This window comes from Colletes gigas, unplaced genomic scaffold (assembly GCF_013123115.1).
Source record: "Colletes gigas isolate AHSC1104 unplaced genomic scaffold, ASM1312311v1 Colletes_gigas_Sc00002, whole genome shotgun sequence".
NCBI lineage: Eukaryota > Metazoa > Arthropoda > Insecta > Hymenoptera > Colletidae > Colletes > Colletes gigas.
In genome coordinates, this window is record NW_025106631.1 from 4,445,591 (window position 1) to 4,466,197 (window position 20,607).

At 47.7% G+C, this 20,607-nt stretch overlaps 1 protein-coding gene across 1 annotated transcript in view; it reads left to right on the forward strand.

The window, feature by feature from the left end:
- Window positions 1–20,265, forward strand: part of LOC122398957 (B-cell lymphoma/leukemia 11A-like) — a 36,064-nt gene extending 15,799 nt beyond the window's left edge. The window contains exons 2-3 of the mRNA XM_043399230.1: window positions 6,727–7,179; window positions 18,128–20,265. Of these exons, the coding sequence (XP_043255165.1) occupies window positions 6,727–7,179; window positions 18,128–20,265 (2,591 nt within the window). The remainder of the gene's footprint in view (window positions 1–6,726; window positions 7,180–18,127) is intronic.
- Window positions 20,266–20,607: the final 342 nt, after the last annotated feature.

Consider the following 20,607-nt stretch of genomic DNA (forward strand, 5'->3'; position numbering starts at 1 on the left):
ATATTCCTGCGTCGATATTGCATGCACAGTGGTTAAGCATGACGTGGAATCGAAGAATTACACACGTATTCGTATTAAATTTTCAAGCTAGGGGTAGAAGGATCGGTATCGTGAAATTACCTGAATTTCCACCGAGCAGTAAAACAGTTTTAGGGTTGACTTTAAGAGACTTGGTCGAACGAAGGTGTCGAGTTCCGTGTAGCAATATTTCTACAATATACAGAAATGCACAGTAGTTCTTACTGATATTTAACTCTCGAGTGGATCATTGGAGGCCTCTGCAAGTTTAAACCAATAATTCTTTGATATATGTCAATGTAATTATTTGAAAATTTATGTAATTGAAATGCTTTAAAGGTGATTTCCATGTACCAATTTGGTAAACATCAACGTTGAGCAAAATAATTCAGTTGAGACTGAGAGTCCACTTAAGGGTTAAGATCTCTAATGTGTACAATCGTCAACTGTGTTCTATTATGGAACAGTGTTAAACAGTAAAGTAAACAATCTCCAAAGTACTTACTTTTTCGTCGAAATGGATGGGATAAAATAGGAGAACCGACCCGAATAGTCCAGGATTGTAGGGTTGTGCAGGGAGGAGAGATTTCGCGTCGGAGAGCAGACGCATTTCGGGTTTCTGCGAGTCCCCGAAACGACGTTGATTTCATCTAGGCGACTCTATTATCGACGATATCGCGGATCCGTCCGTTCCGTGCGGTTCGATATTCTCCTGCGACGTGTGCCAGGAGTCTATCCGTTTCTTGATCCGATTCTATATTTCGCCGTGGATCGACTGCCACGTACGCGGCGCGTACGATGCCTCGGAGAAGGAAATTGGCGCGACCCAATACTAATGGATAATGGAATTATTGGTTACGGTCGGAGCTCGCCCTGGGGATGATCGTAATTCAATTGCTTCGATGTGTCCTCTGGACGTTTTGACAGGACGGATGTCCTAACAAGGAAACCGCCTCGGGGTATCTTCGAGGTTTGTACGTGTTGGTGGCGTTTGTATCGCCGTGGCGCAGATGTGTGCGACAAAAGTCATCCCCGACGCTCTTGTTTCGAACCGTTCGACGACGCTGGGAAATAGTTTCGTGCCTGGTGAAATTGCCGCGGCATTCACATTTTCTAATTCCTGACAAGCCGGTGTCGCGGGACAATAGAAAACTGTTTGTCGCGACGTACGCTGCGCGAAACGCTCGCGAGTATCGATCGTCGCTCGCTTCGAGCCCTTTGAACGCGTCCAAAGGATCGTTGGGCTGCTGGGACTGAAACGCAACGTTTAAAAATTTATATCAGAATTCGATAATGGTAGAATATTCTATCGCGTTAAAAATAGAGCCAACTCGAAACAATTTTTCAATTTGTCTTCCTCCGGCGACGAGGAGAGATCGTCGAGGGCGAGAATTATTATTAAAATGAAGTGATTAACGACGTAATATCGGAAGGATCGTGAGTAATCGATGCCTACCGCCGATTCTCTGGCCCGGACGTTTCCTCTTACTTGGAGAGGATAGGAAAGAAAATTAATGTGAAAGACTAATAAGCTCAGGACGTTTCCTACAGCGATTCCCATACGTATCTGCCCCACTCGTAGATGGAAATTACGAAGTCTCTCGCAATAAGGGAGCCACGCGGTACAGTGATCGAGGCATTACAGATGTATGGGCCAATTTGTAAGCAATCCAACTTACATTCGCGGGGCAATATTGTATTTTTATGTTATCTTTTCTCGGCTATTCGCGGTCTATCCTCCGCAGACGATGCTCCCACTCGTGGCCACTCGCCTACCCAGGGTTTCTCTGTGTTTATGCCAGACGAGCAATCCTGGAAGAATCGAATCAAAAACAAGGAAATTAAGGACCTCCTCTCGGGAACCGATATAACCATCCTTCCGCGTACAATGTTTACAAAGTTCTAATTGCTCCGCGTAAGCTCACCGATTCGAGCAGATAAAATTCGATCCTGACAAATCAATATGCAGGAGATTGAATGGGAAAAATGGGGGTCGACAAATACTCGAGCGAGACTCTAATAAATATACTTGCACGGAGGATCCGTAAAATTTTTTGAGAAATCGTTCCAGAGTGTATATGAATTTGTAACCGAAGATAATCGACAAAATGGAAGAGATAGCCTCAAAAGGGTGCAGATTCCCCATCCCAGGATCAAACCGTAGCACGCGACAGGCTGCTGCAGGGACATCAAACGAACGCGTACAGCGGCTCTCACAGGCACGTTCCTTATCGAGCCAATAAACGCTCAACGGCCGCGACGACGTCCCTAATTTTGCAATAAACATAAACGTGCCAACTGGGAAGCTAATTAAGTTTGTATTCTCGCGGTGGAGACGTTTTATCATCGACTGTGTCATCCATTTGTCCAGGAATTGTTCGAATGTTTACAGAATACAAAGTTGAAGCATAGTTCATTAATATGTTTCGAAATAACTATAGCAACATAGCTCGAAAACAAGGCCGCATAGGACGTATGTTTATGTGAATTTTTTTATTGTTTTCATGTGGATAATGTAGTCCCACATGCTACGAGGCATAAGAGATATCGCGATTGGTACGATTTGGAGAATGAAATTGATTTTTCAAATAATTACAATCGGGGTCGTGATGTTGGGGTTGGGACCGTTGTACCGTTGTAGGAATGAGCGATCGTAGCGCGTGTCTCCCTCGGAGCGGTTCGCGGACAGGTTCCAAGGAAGACAAAGTTCCATCGGGAGGTCGGGTGAGCGCGTGCGCGGTATAGGGAGATTCACGAAGCGACGAGGTTAGACACGTGTCGGTCGGGTGTTCCTCCTTCGCTCACCTTCGGCGCGGGGCCTTGTCGAGGCGAACGCCAGGGGTAGCGGGTCTCCCGTACCCGTCGTCGCAGCTCCCGTAGCCACGGTCCAACATCTGCCCCCGAAAAAACAAAAGCCCATTGTCGTTAACGACCGGTCGCGCGTCTCTTGTTTCTAACCGAGCGCTTTTGAATCGTAGGCGAATAACGGACCCCGAAGTCCATTCAGAGGACCCGGGGCCCTCCGGTCTCCGTTCCTTTTCCGTTCGATCTCGCTTTTTGCCCTCTTCCTCGTCCTTTCCAACTTTCCTCCCCCCCCACCCCACCCCCCCTCTCTTCGGGTTAGAGAAGGTCGCCACCGCGTTCTCGGCCTTTCAAAATTTTCATCCGCGCTTTCTTCGCGACTTTTCTTTCGTTGTCGATCACCGAACGATCAACATCTACCGTGCCATCTCGGGGACACGATTGTCTCGTACGATCCGCGCGCACGGCCCAACTTATCTCGCTTCCTGTTCGCCCCAGGTACGGTGTCCTTCCGGCGACGGGGGAATTCGAAACGCTCGCGAAGAAAACTCGCAACCGGTGACGACGTTGCTTCGGGAATGAATGCTTATCTTGATTGCGGCGCGAGGAGCCGTCTATTCGGATCGAAACTCCCTTTCGAAATTCGTTTTTACGCTATTCGCGCGGGAAATTTATTTTAAAACGGCTAAACTATCGGGTATTTTGCTTTTAAATAGTCGTACGCTACTCGATTTTAAATTTGTTGCAGCACTTTGTAAACGCATCAGAATTGATAGCTCCTACGAGTGAGAATAAATTTTTCTGAGGGCACGTAAAATGGATATTCGATTTTTCGAAAATTCAACGTTAACCTTGACTGTTGAAAGTGGTAGATTCTTAACCCTGACACGTCACAAGTTCCTGATGTCAAGTTTCGTAATCGTGAGACTACTCGTCATCGAGTCTTATAGAGGTTCGGTCACCTCTGGGAAAAATTTGAATGGGAGATTCTAGAGGCCAAAATAATACGAAAATCAAGAATACGAATTAGTTGTTTGAGGCTTCGTTAAAAAATTATTAACGTTTAAAGTTCCATACCGACGGGAAAATTTTTGCAGCGAAAGAAAAATTTCAAATCGTTCTGGAAAAAATATTTTTGACTGCGCGGGTCAATTACAATCATTTTTGGTGAATAGACGTAACCCCGAAATCCTACGCACTTTCGAGAAAAAAATTCCTAAACGAAAATGTAACGTTTGGCCGGAAAATTCATGCGAATGTTTAAATCATCATAACTTCTGAACGGATTGGAGGATTTTAAAGTTTCAAATGGCAAACAACGCGTATTTTGATAAAGAATATGTAGAAATTCTAAAAATTTTGGAAAAATTGGTCCTTGGCTTCGTAAAGCGACAAAAACCCCATAAAAGTGGTCCAATTTCCAAACACCCATAACTCCTACAATACTGAGTATATTTCAATGAAACTTTTTTCTGAAGTTGAGCCCATGGATACATACAAAAAAGTATTAGACAATATTTCCGTACAACGTCAAACAAGCTTATTAAAAATAAAAAACGAATATTTAAGAAAAATCGTCAGGGGTTACTGCTGAAATTTTTCGCCGAAATTGAAAAGCTTCAAATCATTCTGGAAAAATTATGTTCGGTTGCAAGGGTCAATTACAATCATTTTTGGTCAATAGACATACCCTCGAAATCCCACTCACTATCGAGAAAAAAATTCGAGTAGGTGGAGAAATTTTTGGACGAAATTAAAAATTTCATATCGTTCTAAAAAAATTATTTTCGGTTGTAGGGGTCAATTACAATCATTTTTGGTGAATACACATACCCCCGAAATCTTACACACTTTCGAGAAAAAAATTCGAGTATGTGGAGAAATTTTTGGACGAAATTAAAACATTTCAAATCGTTCTAAAAAAATTATTTTCGGTTGTAGGGGTCAATTACAATCATTTTTGATGAATACACATACCCCCGAAATCCTACGCACTTTCGAGAAAAAAATTCCTGGTGGACAAATTTGATGTCAAGTATCGCAATCATAAGACTACCCCCATTGTTATCGAGTTTTATATATTAAAATCAACAATTTTTATATTCGTAAAACAAATCTATTCTTTCTCACGGCCATTTCTAGTATAAATAAATATAAACTTTAAATAGTATATGTTCGAAAGATTATTAGGAATTGAATCGTACGTGAAGAGGTTAAGAAACCTGTTAATGGATTTCCAACCGTAAAAATTGAATTCCTGGGTATGGAAGGTGGCACGACGGTCAAGGGAGGCCGCGTTTGCGCGCTGTCCAGTGGTCAATCAAAGCTCCGCCCCGAAAGAATCGAACGGTCTGCGCGCATCGACGTAAAACGCAGAAAGGGATGAAGAGGGACGCGTGTATAGGTGCACGTAGAGGGCACGGGGTGGAAGGATCGAGTTGAAAAAGGAAAAACGGGCCGGACAGATGATAGGAGATGTTGGAGGGAATAAAAGGACGAAGTCACGTTCGCCGGGGAACGTCTTGCAATGAAAGCGGAGGGAAGGGCGAGCGTAAAAGACGAGGAGGAACGCGAGGAGTCGGGCAGCGAACAATAGGCAGAACTACGGGGCAGACGGTTCTCTTGTTTTTACGCGGGGCTGGCGTTCCTATCCGAATGGATATGGATACTTGACTCGCCGAGGGAAAAGATCGATGTATGAAACTCCTGCCAATCTCTATGTTAATGGCGGCCCCGAACTGCGAGCGGAGGGCAACCAACAGCCGCGAGGATCCCCGCCAGGAGGTCTCCTCGAGGACACTTAAAAGTGAATTGTTACGTCTGCGGCTGACCCCGGGACCTTAGACCCTCGAACCTCGGTGAATTATAAGAGCTGCGTAGAAGGAAATTAGATCTCTATATCAGCCGGCTACCCCCGCTTTCCTCGGGGCTAACTAAATTTCCCTTTCCGTTCGCTCTCCACGCGCGAAACGCACGAAATCCGGCTACGTGGGTACGGATTTATGCACGGACCGCGATTTAATTACGAATCCGCGACCGCTATCGCCGCGGGTAAAACGATTTAGAAATAGAATCCCAAAGAGTAGGTTCTTTACGGAGCCACTGGTCGCTTGTATGTTTTTGCTTTGTCTACGATCATGATGGCTTTGCTCGAGTTTCGACCTGGAAAAGTCGCAAGACTATACGCAGTTCCGGGCTTAGAGCTTCTGCGGCCACGAGCGTTCTCTGGATTTTAGCCACCTCGTTTGTTGAACTATTTTACGTATGAAATTAAAGGTGTTTCTCTAAGATTGGAGTTTGGCGTTATCGTAGTAGCTTTTTAAGTAGAATTTTGCTGCATCGTAGGCTTTAAGAACGAATAGAAACCGTAAGAATATTTTGTTAGGCCCGAGATAAGCAGTTGACAAGCAAATTTCTTGGGTGGGCCAGGACACAGGTCGAAGAGGAGGGGCCTCGAGTGCTCGTATCCTCAAATACTTGAGGGGATCTGTTTAGTTTCACGGGACCGTGCGTGTGTTTCTTTTGTAAAACGAGTAGAAGCGGGCCCACTTGTGAAAATCCGAGCGAAAGCGTGCTGCGCGACGGAAAGGACCCATGAAAAGTGACCTACGGTGTCCGATACGTTTTCCCCCGTATTGCAGATCGACTCAATTTTCCAAAATTGTTTGCCTCGTTACAGATATTAGGATGTGCCAGAAAATATTACACGCTTGATTTTAATAGGGTAGAACAAACCAGCTTGATCGTTGCCATCGTTTAGAGGGACAGTTTGAACTAAGAGAAAAGATTATCCAAGGAAGATGCAATAGTTTCTGGGACGACCTAGTATATCTGACTTGATCTAGCGCTTAGTGATTATTTAGAATATAGAAGAAACGAGCCCTAAAGCGACTGTTTCGTTTGCAGCGGAAACCTCGCAAGGTACCACATCCCCAGACACCGTCCAATGCGGGGGTTGCAGAGCGTCCTACCCCCTTGGCGAGATCGTACGGTTCATCGAGCACAAGGTTAACCACTGTCGGAGCACGCTCCAGGGCTGCCACAGTCCATCGGCGACGGCTGCTCCGGAGGACTCCGATCCCGAGGACGCCCTAGCTCTGAAGGCCGTCGATCAGGACTCGAAGCTCAACTCCGTGCCCAGCATATCCGCGCCCATCAACAAAAGGGCGGGGGGCAGGCTGGAAAGCCCTCCGACGCCTCAGGGCTCGGGCCCGGACACCGGAAGCCCGATCGAGCTGAAGGCTAGCGCCAGCTCGACGCCCAAAAGACGGACGGAGCCCTCCGACGAGGATAAAGAGGATCTTCCGAAGAAACCCAAGACGGAGTCCGTGGACGCGGACACGAACACAGTCAATTCCGGTGAGTCCCGTGATCTCCTATTTAACCCTTTGCTCCACCCTTAGGAATTCTAGAACCCCTCGAGGAATTTATTCTTTAACAGCTACGATTTGCAAACGAGTCAAAAATTGAGGGTGATCGAGGGATGGAAGTAAGAAGTTGTAATATTTAATTTCATTCGAGATCAAGACTGTTTCTTGTACAAACCACGTTAGATATTTGGGATTAGAATCACTCGAATCGTACGAAATTTGGTAAAATTCACCGTTGTAATGAATTCTTACGTTTCACGAATTATACAGATCTGTGATTTTGCCCAGAAATTTTAAGTATATAAGAGTAACAACAAACTCTGACCAGCGTGGAAAAATCGTACTTTCTATCTGATGATCGGAAGGTTCCAGTTACCAGTTTTTAACATGAATATCGAGCAACGACGCCGAAAACCGAGACACGTGCTAGCAAAGCGCATTCACGATGTTTTGACATATTCAGCTTCGAGTTCTGCGTCGGGTCTCGCGAGTCAAGGCGATCTCTATAAATACTGCGCGTATGTTCCGGCAACAAATGCTCACCGTGACTTTCATATTCTATGAAGCTTTCGGACCAACGCTCGAGCAGATCGGAAACGATCTAGGAGAGACTTTACGACCGGGGACGAGGCGAATCGCGGAAGAAAATTCCGTTTCCGCCTGCTCGTCGAAAACCTGCGTGTCAACTTATCGTTTTTTGTCCCTCGAGTGTTCGGTTTGGACTATAGTTTCGTGTCCCGGATGCTTGAGAGTGGTTGACGATCTTTTAATTGAGAATAAATTAGCCAGCGTTGATTCTCAGGAATCTTTGAAATTACTAAAAATCGAAACATCGACTCGAACGCCCCGGAAAACGATATCCATCTGCGCTGAAAATTCTGCTTTCGGACTCGATGGTCAGGGGGAGGAAGAAAGAGAAAAAAGGGAGTTTTAAAGTACAGTTACAGGCTGCCATCTGATGTCGATCGTGGTTCAACGGGCACGAACAATGCGGCGGTGGATTCGATTTTTGAATTTAAAGAGCTCGCTCGGGAATTGGGGTGAACCTGCCCCCACAGTCTCCCCCCACACACCCCCCTCTACGTGACCCCTTTTTATCGGTGGCCACATTGTCATATTTTGAACAGCTTAACGCGCAAACGTCCACGCTCGTACCGTGTCCTCTACTTAAAATTATTTTTGCTTCGACTTATTATGGGGTCGGTTGTTGAACAAATAAAGAAGAACCGGACGAAAGAAGGAGAAATTTTCTACGGAACACCGCGAACTTTCGAACAGAAAATCTCTTACGACGCACATTAATGAATGCCTCGAGCATTCTTACGGAGTAATTACACGAATTGTTACCGTGTAAACGTGCGAAGTCTTGTCACGAGTCTCGTACACGATCGTCTCGGTACGTTGCACCTATTTTCGCGTACCAACTTCGAGCAAACTTTTGCGATATTAATTTCCTGTGTGCTCGAGCTTCCGACCCGGCAGAAATATTTAACACGCACAGAAAGCGCCAACCGAGAATACCGATTAATTTCTTTTATTTACGCAGAAGGGGGAGGGGATGAAAATTTCACCCCACCGTTCGTGATTCGAAAATTCCGACTGTCCCTCGATTCTCGATTTGCAAATTTCCGGCGACGACCTGACCCCTCGACCTCGCGTCTCGTGGCGTCGGGTTCTCCGAGTTCCGCACAATCGCGACTCGCGGTTACAAAAGGGTGACGACTTTAATTTCGCACCCACTCGTCCCGACGAATCGACGCCGCGATCGCGTCGGTTTACTCCGATTAACTTCAAAGAAGCGCCGCCGCGGCTCAAACAAAATTCATGCAGCCCGACGCCCTTGATGAATTGAAAGCACAGCCTTTGAGATTCTTAACTCCAGTGCTTACCTGTGCAAATTGACGCGGCGGCCTGTTTTGCATCGCACAGAGAGCGACGGAGAGAGAAACGGAAACGTGGAGAGGCCAGCAGCGAATCGCCAAGACGCGTCGCGATGAGAGCCACTGGTCCCGGCTCCTCTGTTTCCCTTCTTACAATTAGCGTCTTCTCACTTTTGTAAATATTATTACGTTCGGTGGAACGACCCCCCTCCGGTACTTAAAGCTCCTCGAGTCTTAATTGTCTCTCGTTCGAAAGCGACGATTACAGGGAAGACTCCGTTCGCCACGGATAATAATTTTATCAGACGCGCTACGCTTTGAAAATTCCTCCGCGGACGCGGATTTCTTTCAGCGCGAGACTCGCTCGAGACCGGGGCAAAGAACCTCCCACGATTCGAGAATCAGAAATTTAACGACATAACTTATAATATAGGGACACGACGCTTGGAAACTTTGCCCTATTTTTCTGAAATTACGGATAATTATTGGGGACAGGTTTCAAGATATGATGGAAATAATAACACTTACATTTGGTAATAGAACGGACAAATAATAATACAGCAAACACAACGCGTACAAATCAAGATCGACCGAAACAGAAGACAAATCTACCTAATATTTTATTTTATTTAATCGATAAACGGGAAGGTAATTTTAGTCAGGTAAACAACACGGAGACGAAATGTTAAAAAAGTTAAAATGTACAATTTCTGAATGATGCAAGACCACCTGTTAACATATCTACTAATGTTCTATTCGTACCAAAGGGTAGTTTCTTCAAATAAATAACAATATCAGAAACTGAGTCCAATAACTACCCTAAACGCGTCCAAAGATGGAAGGTTCGTACGTCGCTCGTTTCCAGCATCGTCGATGGAATCCTGCCTACCTGTCTTTCGAGTCGCTCTTGCAGGGTGAACCCCGATCTAGTAACGAGTCGAAGGTCATTACTGCACACCTTATTCCGTCTCACGTTGGTTTGCAAGCAGACGCAGCACGCTGGGGTCGGTCGGTGTTCGCACCCGAAGGGTTAGTTCGCGTTGCAACGGAACCGCAGAGCCTCTCGCTTCACAGGAACGAGTGATTAATGCAAACGATCATAATTACGTAACAGCTTGTTGATCCCGCGCTCGCCCGGTGTCTCTTTAAAATTTCATCACGGTCCGTGAAACTCGTTTCGTTGTCCCCCTCCTGGTACCAACTCGCGTTAACCCCATCCCGGGTTCAGCTAGACGAACAGAGAGATGATCGTGCTCTTGTACGCGTCAGGGTTGTTCCACGGATAAGCCCCCTTTCGTCGCCTTTTTTGTCGTGTTTTTTTCGTTATCGACCGGCCACGTCCAAAGGCCCAATTAGAATCGTCCTATTGTCTGGCCACGTGGTGCGCACGAGCCGACCGTGCGTGTGAATTCGACGCGACAGTGTGCGATCCTGTATCTAGTCCGGTCCCGTCGCATGTGTCCAGGTAGAACGTGGTGCCACGCACGCTGGACCCAACCCAGAACCCCCCTTCATCCGGCTTTTTAGTGGCTTTCCATTCGCCGGCGATCGAAACTACAGTTTATCTCCGCTCGAGAGGAACAACGATCGGAATTAGGCGACCCTACGCTTCAAAAATAATTTATAAAGTAGACTAGGACAATAATACAACGACAGAGAAACCGGGGGAGTTCGATAAATATTTTTCTAGAAACTTTCCTCGACTCGAGATCATCGAGAATCTATAATATTGCAAATTTTGCAGGGGTCGCGTAGACTCCCGTGACCAAGGGCCCAAGGCTGACTCGAACTTTCCACGGAGCGAAAGTTTACCGGCTCAAATTGCGAGAATTCTTCTATCTACAGAACTCTGGGAGGACGATTCTCCGGGGAAAGTAAAAAACAAAAAGCTCTCGGAGTTCTTCTGTTACGAGCTATTGGTGCTAATTCGAGGCTTTTAATCTCTGGATTTCTGATTTTCCCTCCATCCAAATAAAATTTTGTGCTTATGATTGTCGAGAACGACGCAGTATCCGTTCAGAGTACGAAGAATCGTAAGTTCCAAGGGACCAGGATGAACAGACGGCGATCGAAGGCGAGAGGGATAAAGAAAGACGAAGAGTGAGGTTTGGGGGGTGGGAAGGAAGCGAGACAAGAAGCGATAATCCGTCGAAATTGACACCGAGCGCTCCCGGTGAGATGCAGATTTGATCTATCTGTCACGTTTGTCTGGAATATTAATTCTCGTTCGCGAGGTTTCTTCTCTCCGGGCGATTTTTTTCACGCCGGTTCCACGACCCTCTCGTAAACTGCTCTCCTTCTTTCTCCTCGGTCCTCCTCTGCGCGGACCGCCCGAGGCGCGTCGAGAATTGCTTGCGAATTGGTTGTATTTCAGGGTTTCGAGGTCCTGCACCAGCCCCTTTCCACCCCCCCCCCCATCCTTCTCCCTCCCTCGCTTCTTGCGCCCGCGGAAGGAAGTCGACGAGGACGACATAAAACTGATACGGCGCGCGGTTTTCTCCTTCGCGATTTCTGGATAACCGGTTACTCTCTTCCGATCTGCCTTTTCTTTTCAGCTCTCGCGGATTTTCAAACGAGCACCGCGGAATAAAAGTGTCGCCGGGTTCGGGGCCAGGAGTAATATGACAAATATTCCTTTCTTGGCGACGCTGGCAATATTTCCCTCGAACCTTCCTCTCTTTCTTGACTCGGGGGTGAAATCAAACGGACGACGTAATGCAAATTTATTGCACAATTTAAACGATGCTTATTCTTCTTTGACGGTTCTCTTCTTCCTGGCCATCTTGGATCCTCGCACCGGAGTATATTGCATTCTTCCATCATCTAACTAATCGATGCGAATCTAAATGCATTATAATTGCAATAAAATAATCCTGTTACGTTCGTAACGATTCGAGGTCCTACTAAACGTTGAAACAAAGAAGAAGTTTACGCCGTGTTGCATATTTGCGATTTATTATAACGAAGAATTTGCCAATACGCGCGACGAGGCACGTTTCCATCTTTCACGAGGTACTTTATTGACATTTCTCGATGCTAAGAAATTTCCGGAAACTTCATTTGTCTTTCGCGAGAGAAGACGAAGACAACGGGGGCCAAGTCCCCCGGAAGTCAAGGAAGAAGAGAAGCTTTAATATACGCGTTCGAAAACGCTGACGTGCTTATACGCGCCATTTTCTTTCGTTCTTGTTCCGCGCGCTGACAACGACTCCGCAAGACGAAGTCGCGACGCGCAAGAATTTCAAGAAGATCGACGCGGAGAAGAAACACTTTTCGGCACGCGTACACGCCTTCGCTGGAAACTTTATTTCGAACCGGACATCGTTCTGGGATTCTTTGCTTTTCCCCTCTTCGTTCATTTACGAGACGAGAGAGTTAATGGTCGACGCGGTCCGTTCTTGATGTCTGCGGTTGGACAGAGGAACAAGCCGGCCGAAGGCTCTTAGAAAATACTCTGACCAATCGTGTTGCCATTTTATAGTGACCACAAGGTATATATATATGTGTGTCGTGAGAGCACTCGGATGTGCATCCGTTTTGTTTGAAAGAACCCAGAGGCTCGAGGGACTTTCGGTGAATTGTTCTCGAACGTACAGACTGTGCCAAATCTATGGCTTTAAAATGTTCCTTGAGAATTGCCTTTGTAATCGCGAGAAACCATCGAATTAAAATTAATCATTAAGATATATACTTTCACTCCGTGCGCCTCAAATTTGAATAAAAATTATTTTTGGGGGAAAAGTATCGACGAGTGATGAAAAGAAAGGACCGTCCAGGAAATAGAAACTGTAGGGTACGGTTTCTATTTTCAGTCGAGAGATTTAACAGTATTTCGATGCTTTATGGGAACTAAAGATATAATAATAAACATAAACACGGTATTAGATTTTCTTGAAACCGAAGGCCACAAAGGCCCTCGCGCTTTAGAAATTGTTTTATTGCCGGCAATCCCATAAACCGGGTTCTCGTATGCTCGAGCCTGACCATGGGTCATTCCAACCGTTAGCCGTCGCTGGCTGATTTCTAAGAACCTCAGGTCAAAATACGCGCCAGGAAAAATATTTTTGCTCGTAGGACCGAACCGTTCTCTCCGTTCCACGCGGCTACGGAGAACGCCAGCATGACACGCGCGAGAACACGTCCACCGACAGAAAACGCTCTTGGAAACCAGCCACAAACAACTCTCCTACACATGAAACAGATCATACTTATCGTTCTCCAGCAGCTATACTCGGTTGTTATCGTTTAAACGTATCGAGATCTCCTATAGTTTTCTCTGTACATTCGATTCGCTCTTGATTAATTTATCGACTCAATCATTTTACTGTTAAACTCGTTTAAATTATGCTCCCTTAAAATTTAGCTATAGTGAAATTTTTAGACAACACTGGGAAGTTCGATAGTTTTGTAGGTACAAATTGAAAAATACAATGTCAGAAAAATTAAAATTTCTTCGTAACATAAGGAAGAAGGGGGATCTAATCTTCATTCAAATATAATATAAATTGAAAAATACAATGTCAGAAAAATTTTGGAGCTTGCGTATAATATTAAACATAGACGCAAATAGAAATTAAAATTTCTTCGTGACATAAGGGAGAAGGGAGATTTGATCTTCGTTCAAATATAATTTTTAACGAATTAACGTACCTCTAAACTTTCATATTTTATAGTCGAAAAGTGATGTCTAGCGATTAGGGTAAAATGCTTCGGTGGATTTAACGAACGTTTGCGTAAAGTTTCGTAAAAATTGGCTGTGCAACGTTCATAAGGGAGCATCGAAGAGCGAACAAAACCACAAGTGAGCCTGTCGAGTGAATTTCACGGCGCGGCGGCATTCCGAAACGAATTTCGATCGGTCATTTCTGGAATACGTATAATCCGCCTGACGGCCCTGATTAAAATCGCCCACAATCTAGCTACCTGGATATGATCCCGTGCACGTTGTCCCTTTTAAGTGCAACCCTTGTACGTAGGACAAAGTGCATACGCCGCATACGTTGGCTAATCGATATTTTAATATTGTCACACGCCATTCTGGATTAAAGGCCTTTGTGTATATGTATTGTGTGTGTGTGTGTGTGGGTCGTGACGTCATAGACGGCAGATGTGCCCGGCTGAAAAGCGAAAAGATTTCCTCCGCGTCCATGCGCAACTATAATTTTAATAAATCCGTCGCGGAAAATACCGATTTTCTCCAACGATTGTTGTTCTCTGAAATTCTAATACTGAAATTCTGAGATTCTATTCTAGAAATGCCATAGAAATGATTCTTTGTTTAAAAATCTGTTTCACACGTGTAAAAAGGAATTTTCAACTCTACTTTCGAAATCTAAATGTCGTGAATATGGTTTTTAGAAGGAACGTACGAAATAAATGACGATAGGATGAAAATGTCCACCGCGAAAAATGCGTGCAGAGTCGGGATTTGGAAAATTATTTTGTAGAGAGTGTCCCCAGAACGAGGGTAGCTAGGCTCCGTGTGAAATCTTCCGTGAAGGGGTTGAAAGGAGGTATCCGTAGGTTGACCAAGGCTTGGCTCGTCGTTAAACAATGGCATTCCGAACGATTTGCCCGTAAACGTCGCGTGGGCCAATTTGTCGGGCAATTTCTGAGGAAAATCGTTCGGTCACTATCGCGAGCGACGTAGGACAGAGATACGTACGCAGCCATATTGTTCGTTTGGTTCCATGATAGCCTGACAAATTTAGCTCTCGGTCATGGTTCGCAGCACGACGAATTATAAAGTATTGGGCTCCGGCAAAATGAGACTGTTTAAAGGGGAAAATCGCTCCCTCGAAACTGAAACATATATTCTCCAACTTAGCAGCTTCGATTGTATTTTAATGTAGATCGATATTACTTTCGTATCTTAAAGAGGAGCTCGCGAATAAAAAATTATACTTTACGCGAGTGTCAAAATATCGGAGATATTTAAACAAAGGTATAGACGTAGGTTTTTTTTCTGTTACGTTATTTACTCGAAAAGTTTAATTCCGTGAATCATGATGGATGCGTCCCTCCCTCGTCCTCCCCCCGAAGGGTGAACTGTTTCCCATAGAGGATCGTAAAAATCTAAAGAAATAATCCTAACGGATGGCCACCCGCGACGTTTGCATATGAAAAGCGTTCTGCCCGTGGAATCGATACACCTTTATTATGCTCGAGCACTTGCTTATCTCTGGTCGTAGCCGGTCCCCTTTTCTCGGCTCGAGGAAACTCGGCAATATTTTCGACTTCCGGGCGGAGAGTCGTACGCGAGGGGCGCCGCAGCCCGGAGGCGCGAAACAATATGCCGAATTTTCACGGTTTGCCCACTCGATGACCCCTCATTTGCGGCGTGACTGGTCCCTTTCCTCGCTTTCTAATTTTCTTTTCGACCCGGTCCTCGGAAAGGTTCCAATCGATGACTCGATGAAAACACGACGCGTCTCTTTCGCCACGCTCATCGACTCACACTCAAAAATATTTCACTCTTGCGTTTGTTCGTGTTCCCAAACATTAATAAACGTTGCGACAGAGATCGAGGTTTCTAAACCTTTAAATTACCATTACTTATATTGTAATTCTTAGGATAAATTCCAAGTCGGTAAAGATTCGTACCATCGTTCGATTAACCGGAATTCCAACAACCAGGAAGCGTTTTGCTCCACCTACCGCGAATACCTGTCGCACAAAGGCGTTTAATTGACAACGCGCGCGATTCCCTCTCCGAACAGCCACTCCGCGTTCTATTCGTATTATTTATATTAATCCTAGAAAGACTGGTTGCTAGCCAAAGTGTGAGAGCGAGTTTGTTCGAGCACAATTGTCCGCGACTGTTTTCGATCATCCTTCGCAAGTAATTGCACGAGCTTGTAAATCGTGCACTCGGTATTTATAATGGTAGTTTGTATTACCGTGCATAGAAATTCTTACCTGACAAAGGGTCAGGTAATTTCTAGACTGTCCACCCTTCGAGGCAGTCGGTGGTCAAGACTCGAGACCAGTTTACGTGCCGACTCGTCGTTTCTCATCGTCGAGGAGGTTATCGGCGAGGGATCGCCGGTTATTTCTATCGTTCATTCCGCGAGCGTTTCTCACCGCGACGCGTAAACGCAAGCGTAATCGTGGTGAAAGGTCAGCGAGGCGGGGAAGAAAAAATCCGTCGCCCACCGGCAGCCTCGTTATTCTACTTAGCACCTTGTTACATGAGGCGATATGTGTTCCATTGTGTATTGTCGCTCAGCGTCCTATCACTTACTAAGTTGACGTCCCCGAGTTGTTTCTAATTTAATTTAGGATTCATTGTTTACCTGTCGCATTGTCGCTGGCATCCGAGGGAACGTGATTCATTTATTGGACATCGGGCCGCATTCGCTTCTGCACATATTCGCCATTCACGCGACATGTCCTAACAGCGGTTCCGCAAGTATTTTCAGACATTTGCAACCCTTTCGAAATAGGTCTTTCTACGTTCGTCGATTTTATGTTAAATGTGTTACGCGTGTGTTTCATTATTGCCCCCGCTATCGGTTTATAGTAATTTCAGATTTCCAAATCTTGAGAACGTATTATTTCGCAAAAATTCGCGAAGCACATCGAGCTGAAGAAACTCGCGTAAAACGTAAACTCCGGTTTAGAGGAAGTTCGGCTTTAAGACGCTTTCCGAGAGACTTTCTTCGCTCGAACGTCTTCCCCTATCTCGAACAGCCGTTTAATTAGGACTGCTTTATTTTTCCCCGGATCCTTTGTCCTCGGTTCATTTTTCCTGTAGCTGAACTATTCCGAAACGACGTAATATGGAAAACGAACTTGATAATAAGAAAATGTACAGAAATAACTTTCACAGCGGTTTACGAACGCTTCTAAATAACCCCATTCTAAGTAAAAAAGACAATCGAAAGTAAATCCGTTTACTGGTGGGTTGCTAGAAAAATACTAGAGGCAAAATCATCTCTGGAAATTTCGCGACGGGTGTCTGGACTAAATAAAAATAAAATAGATAGTAGATACGGTGCTTATTTACTGTAAATAAACAATAACGTTTCGCAATTTGCAGCTCGTGCACGCCCCCTAAAACTGCGCGGCTTCTCCACCCCCTCACGATCATCTCCAACGACCGGAACTACGGGGACTGCGAATATGTTCCCGAGGTTATGTTCGACGTCGTTTTCAAGCCGCGAAATAAGGGTCGTTCTTCGAGCACATGGCGAGAGCATCGCGACGACGTCTGTTCCGCTCTTTTCCTTCGCGCTGTCTCGGTTCGTCCGCGAGGGTGGCCTCGAATTAATAAAATCCCACGGACGCCCTAGCGGCCGTCGCGGACCGTGAAAAATGGACGAAAATCTGATATTCCGGGATTAAAAACATTGAAATTCAAAACCCGTCCCTCCCGCGCGTTCTGCCCCCCTCGCGGGGCCGCAAGAGGGTCGAGAAGTCGTTAAGGGTCAGTTTCAGCCGCTCTACCGCAACCGATCTCTCCCCCATCGCCTTCGACGCCCTATCGCCCACCCCCGGGCGCATCAGCCATCGACCATCTTTCACGGAGATATTATTTTTAAGCCCCAGCGACGCAACGTGCCGGCGGAGCCGCAATTTGACACAGGCGCGCCGTTTGAATTCCGAATTCAATCGACGGACCCGATTTCTATCCCGATCCCGCGAAATTAAGGGTGCCCAGAAAATTGATAGTTGGGGTTCCCCGGTCTTGTCTACGTGTGCGACACCAACACCGTGTCGCTCCTCCGCGTGTCCCGTATTTTCAACCGCGTCGCCATTGATCATCGAGCCCCGCGATAATCAGCCTGTCGTAACTTATCGCGCGCATAATCGCCTCCGGCCGCGTCGAATCCGAACGGATGCCTAACCAGTGTCGAAACAGGCTACGGAGTTTCTCGCTCTCCGCGACTCTTTGTGCTTTTAAGCTGGGAAGCTCGAACCCGCCGTATCGAACGACAATGGTAAAATAAAGGAATTTTGTTTCTTGTTTTCAAATTAGATGAACTTTTGACAAGGTTGAATTTCGAATCCTTTTACCACGTCTAACCAGAGCCGCGTGATTTTGTTATGTTTCAGAACCGAGATGGCTGCAGTGCTCGCAGTGCTCCAGGAGACTGTCATCGGCCTGGGAGCTGCTGCAGCACGTGCAGAGCGTGCACGGCGCCAGGCTGTACACCTCACCGTCGTCGTCGACGAATTCCTCGTCGAACACGCCGGCCCCGAGTCCGCCGACGCCCACGCCGACCCACGCTCACCATCTGAGTCCGCCGAATCACTTGAACCTGAGCGGCAAGTCGACCGGGAGCTCGTCGGCGGCGAACTCGTCCGGCGGTACGAACTCGAGCGGCAGCAGTGGTGGACGACAGCAACTGCAGTCGTCCGCGTCGCTGGTAGGCGACCCGCTCCACAGCTTCCTGAGGCTACCTCAACACCTGGAGCGCAGCTTCCCGCCGATGTTCAGGTCAGACTTTCTGGCGCTGAACCCGCTGGCCGGTTACAGGGGCCTCCAAGAGCTCCAGACCGCGACCAGGAACCTCCAGAACCTCGGCGATCCGCTCCGAGGCATGGACGGTCTGAACCTCGGCGACCCGTTGGTTCGTAGCTCGTTGGACTCGCTGAACAACGCCCGCAACCTGGCGAACTTGGCCGAACTGTCGCACGGTCGCGGTCTGGCCGGCCAAGCGCATCCACCACCACTCGAGACCAACCTGGATTTTTACTCGGCGCGCCTAAGGAGCCTCGCTAATCCGTCCTTAGGCGCGGCTCCACCTAATAGCGGGAACACCACGACCAACGCGAATCCCCCTGCCCCGGTACCGCCTGTACCAGTGCCAAGTACCGTCCAGCAGCAGCAACCGCAACAGCCGATCCAGAACCACGCGCAGTCCGTCGAGCCCCCGAGCCCGGCGGGGAACAACCCCGCGATCATCGCTCACGCCAACCACCAGAAAGAGAACTCGCCGCCCTGCTACAACCAGAGCCCGGTCGGCCACCACAACAACAACAACTCGACGGACAGCGAGAAGACCAGCCCGCCGGTCGCCTCCACCCCTATCATCACCGATTCCGCCTCGGAGACCATCTACGCGTGCGAGGTGTGCGATAAGAAATTTCGTTTCCAGTCGAATCTGATCGTACACCGACGGAGTCACCGGGACAAGGAGAGGCAGTACCAGCAAGAGGGCACCCAGGATGGTCAAACGACGCCCACCAGGTGCGAGGTATGCGAGTTGGAGCTGGCCAACTTCGCGGAACTGAGGAAGCACATGAGGAAGGAGCACCAGGAGGCTCTGAACGCGGCCAGTCCTCAGGGCAGCGTCGAGACCGTGCCGGACGACGGGTCCAGCTGCGACGAGAACATGGACCTGGACGAGGCGGAGGAGAACGACCAGAAGGCGGAACGCGAGGACACCGAGAACACGCCGGAAGATCTGAGCACCACGCAGGGTCAGAGCGGGGAGGAGAGCAGCGGCCGGGTCGATCAAAAACCGGCCAGCTTGGTGGGCGACCTGATGGAAAAATTTGGCTTGAGCAACATAGCGCAGTACTCGGAGGCCTACCGGCAGGCCCTCCAGGAGAACCATCGCGGAGGATTCATCAAGACGGAATCACCGTCGAACCTGACCAACTCTCTCAACAACAACAAAGAGAAAGACAGCGCCCTGTCGCCCACCAACTTCAATTCCTCGACCACGCCCAACATATTCTCCGGCCAGGGTTTTCCCAGGTCCTCGGGGCCGGACTTTGGCGGCCTCTGGCTACCGAGTCCCCACTATCTGGAGAACAACGAGTTCCGTAAAGCGACCAAGGCCACCACGTCCAGCCTGGCTCTCCAGGGCTTGCCCAGCCCGTTGCTGAAAAAGGAACGCAGCGGCAGAAACGACACGTGCGAGTACTGCGGCAAAGTGTTCAAGAACTGCTCGAACCTGACCGTTCACAGGCGGTCGCACACCGGCGAGAAGCCCTACAAGTGCGAGCTGTGTTCGTACGCGTGCGCCCAGAGCTCCAAGCTCACCAGGCACATGAAGACGCACGGTCGACACGGCAAGGACACCTACAAGTGTCGTTTCTGCGAGATGCCGTTCTCGGTGCCCAGCACGCTCGAGAAGCACATGAGGAAGTGCGTGGTGGTGGTGCAGCAGGGACCCAAGCTGGGCATGTCCTACCCGGGCAGTCAAGACGAGGACTCCTCCTTGAGTACTAAGGATACTTGATCTTGGAACGGAAGCCTACCGCCGATCCCGCCACTGTGGCCGCACAGGCCGCCCTACCCGGTGTACTGAACAGCGGATCTTCCTCCTCGGGAGAGTAAGCAGAGACAGAGTAGACGGAAGGCATATCCTGAGCAAGTAGGAGTCCGAGAACGACCGATCCGAACCGTCGCGATTCGACGCGACGTCCCCGTCGAACGCGACGTCCGAGCGTACCGAAATGTCCAAGAGAGCCTCTCGGGATTAGGAGAGGCGAGCGAGGGGCGGTAGGTCGGTGGGGAAATAGCCGATCGAAGGACCTGGAAACGGTCCCGACGACGAGTACGCGGGGAATCGAAACACAAC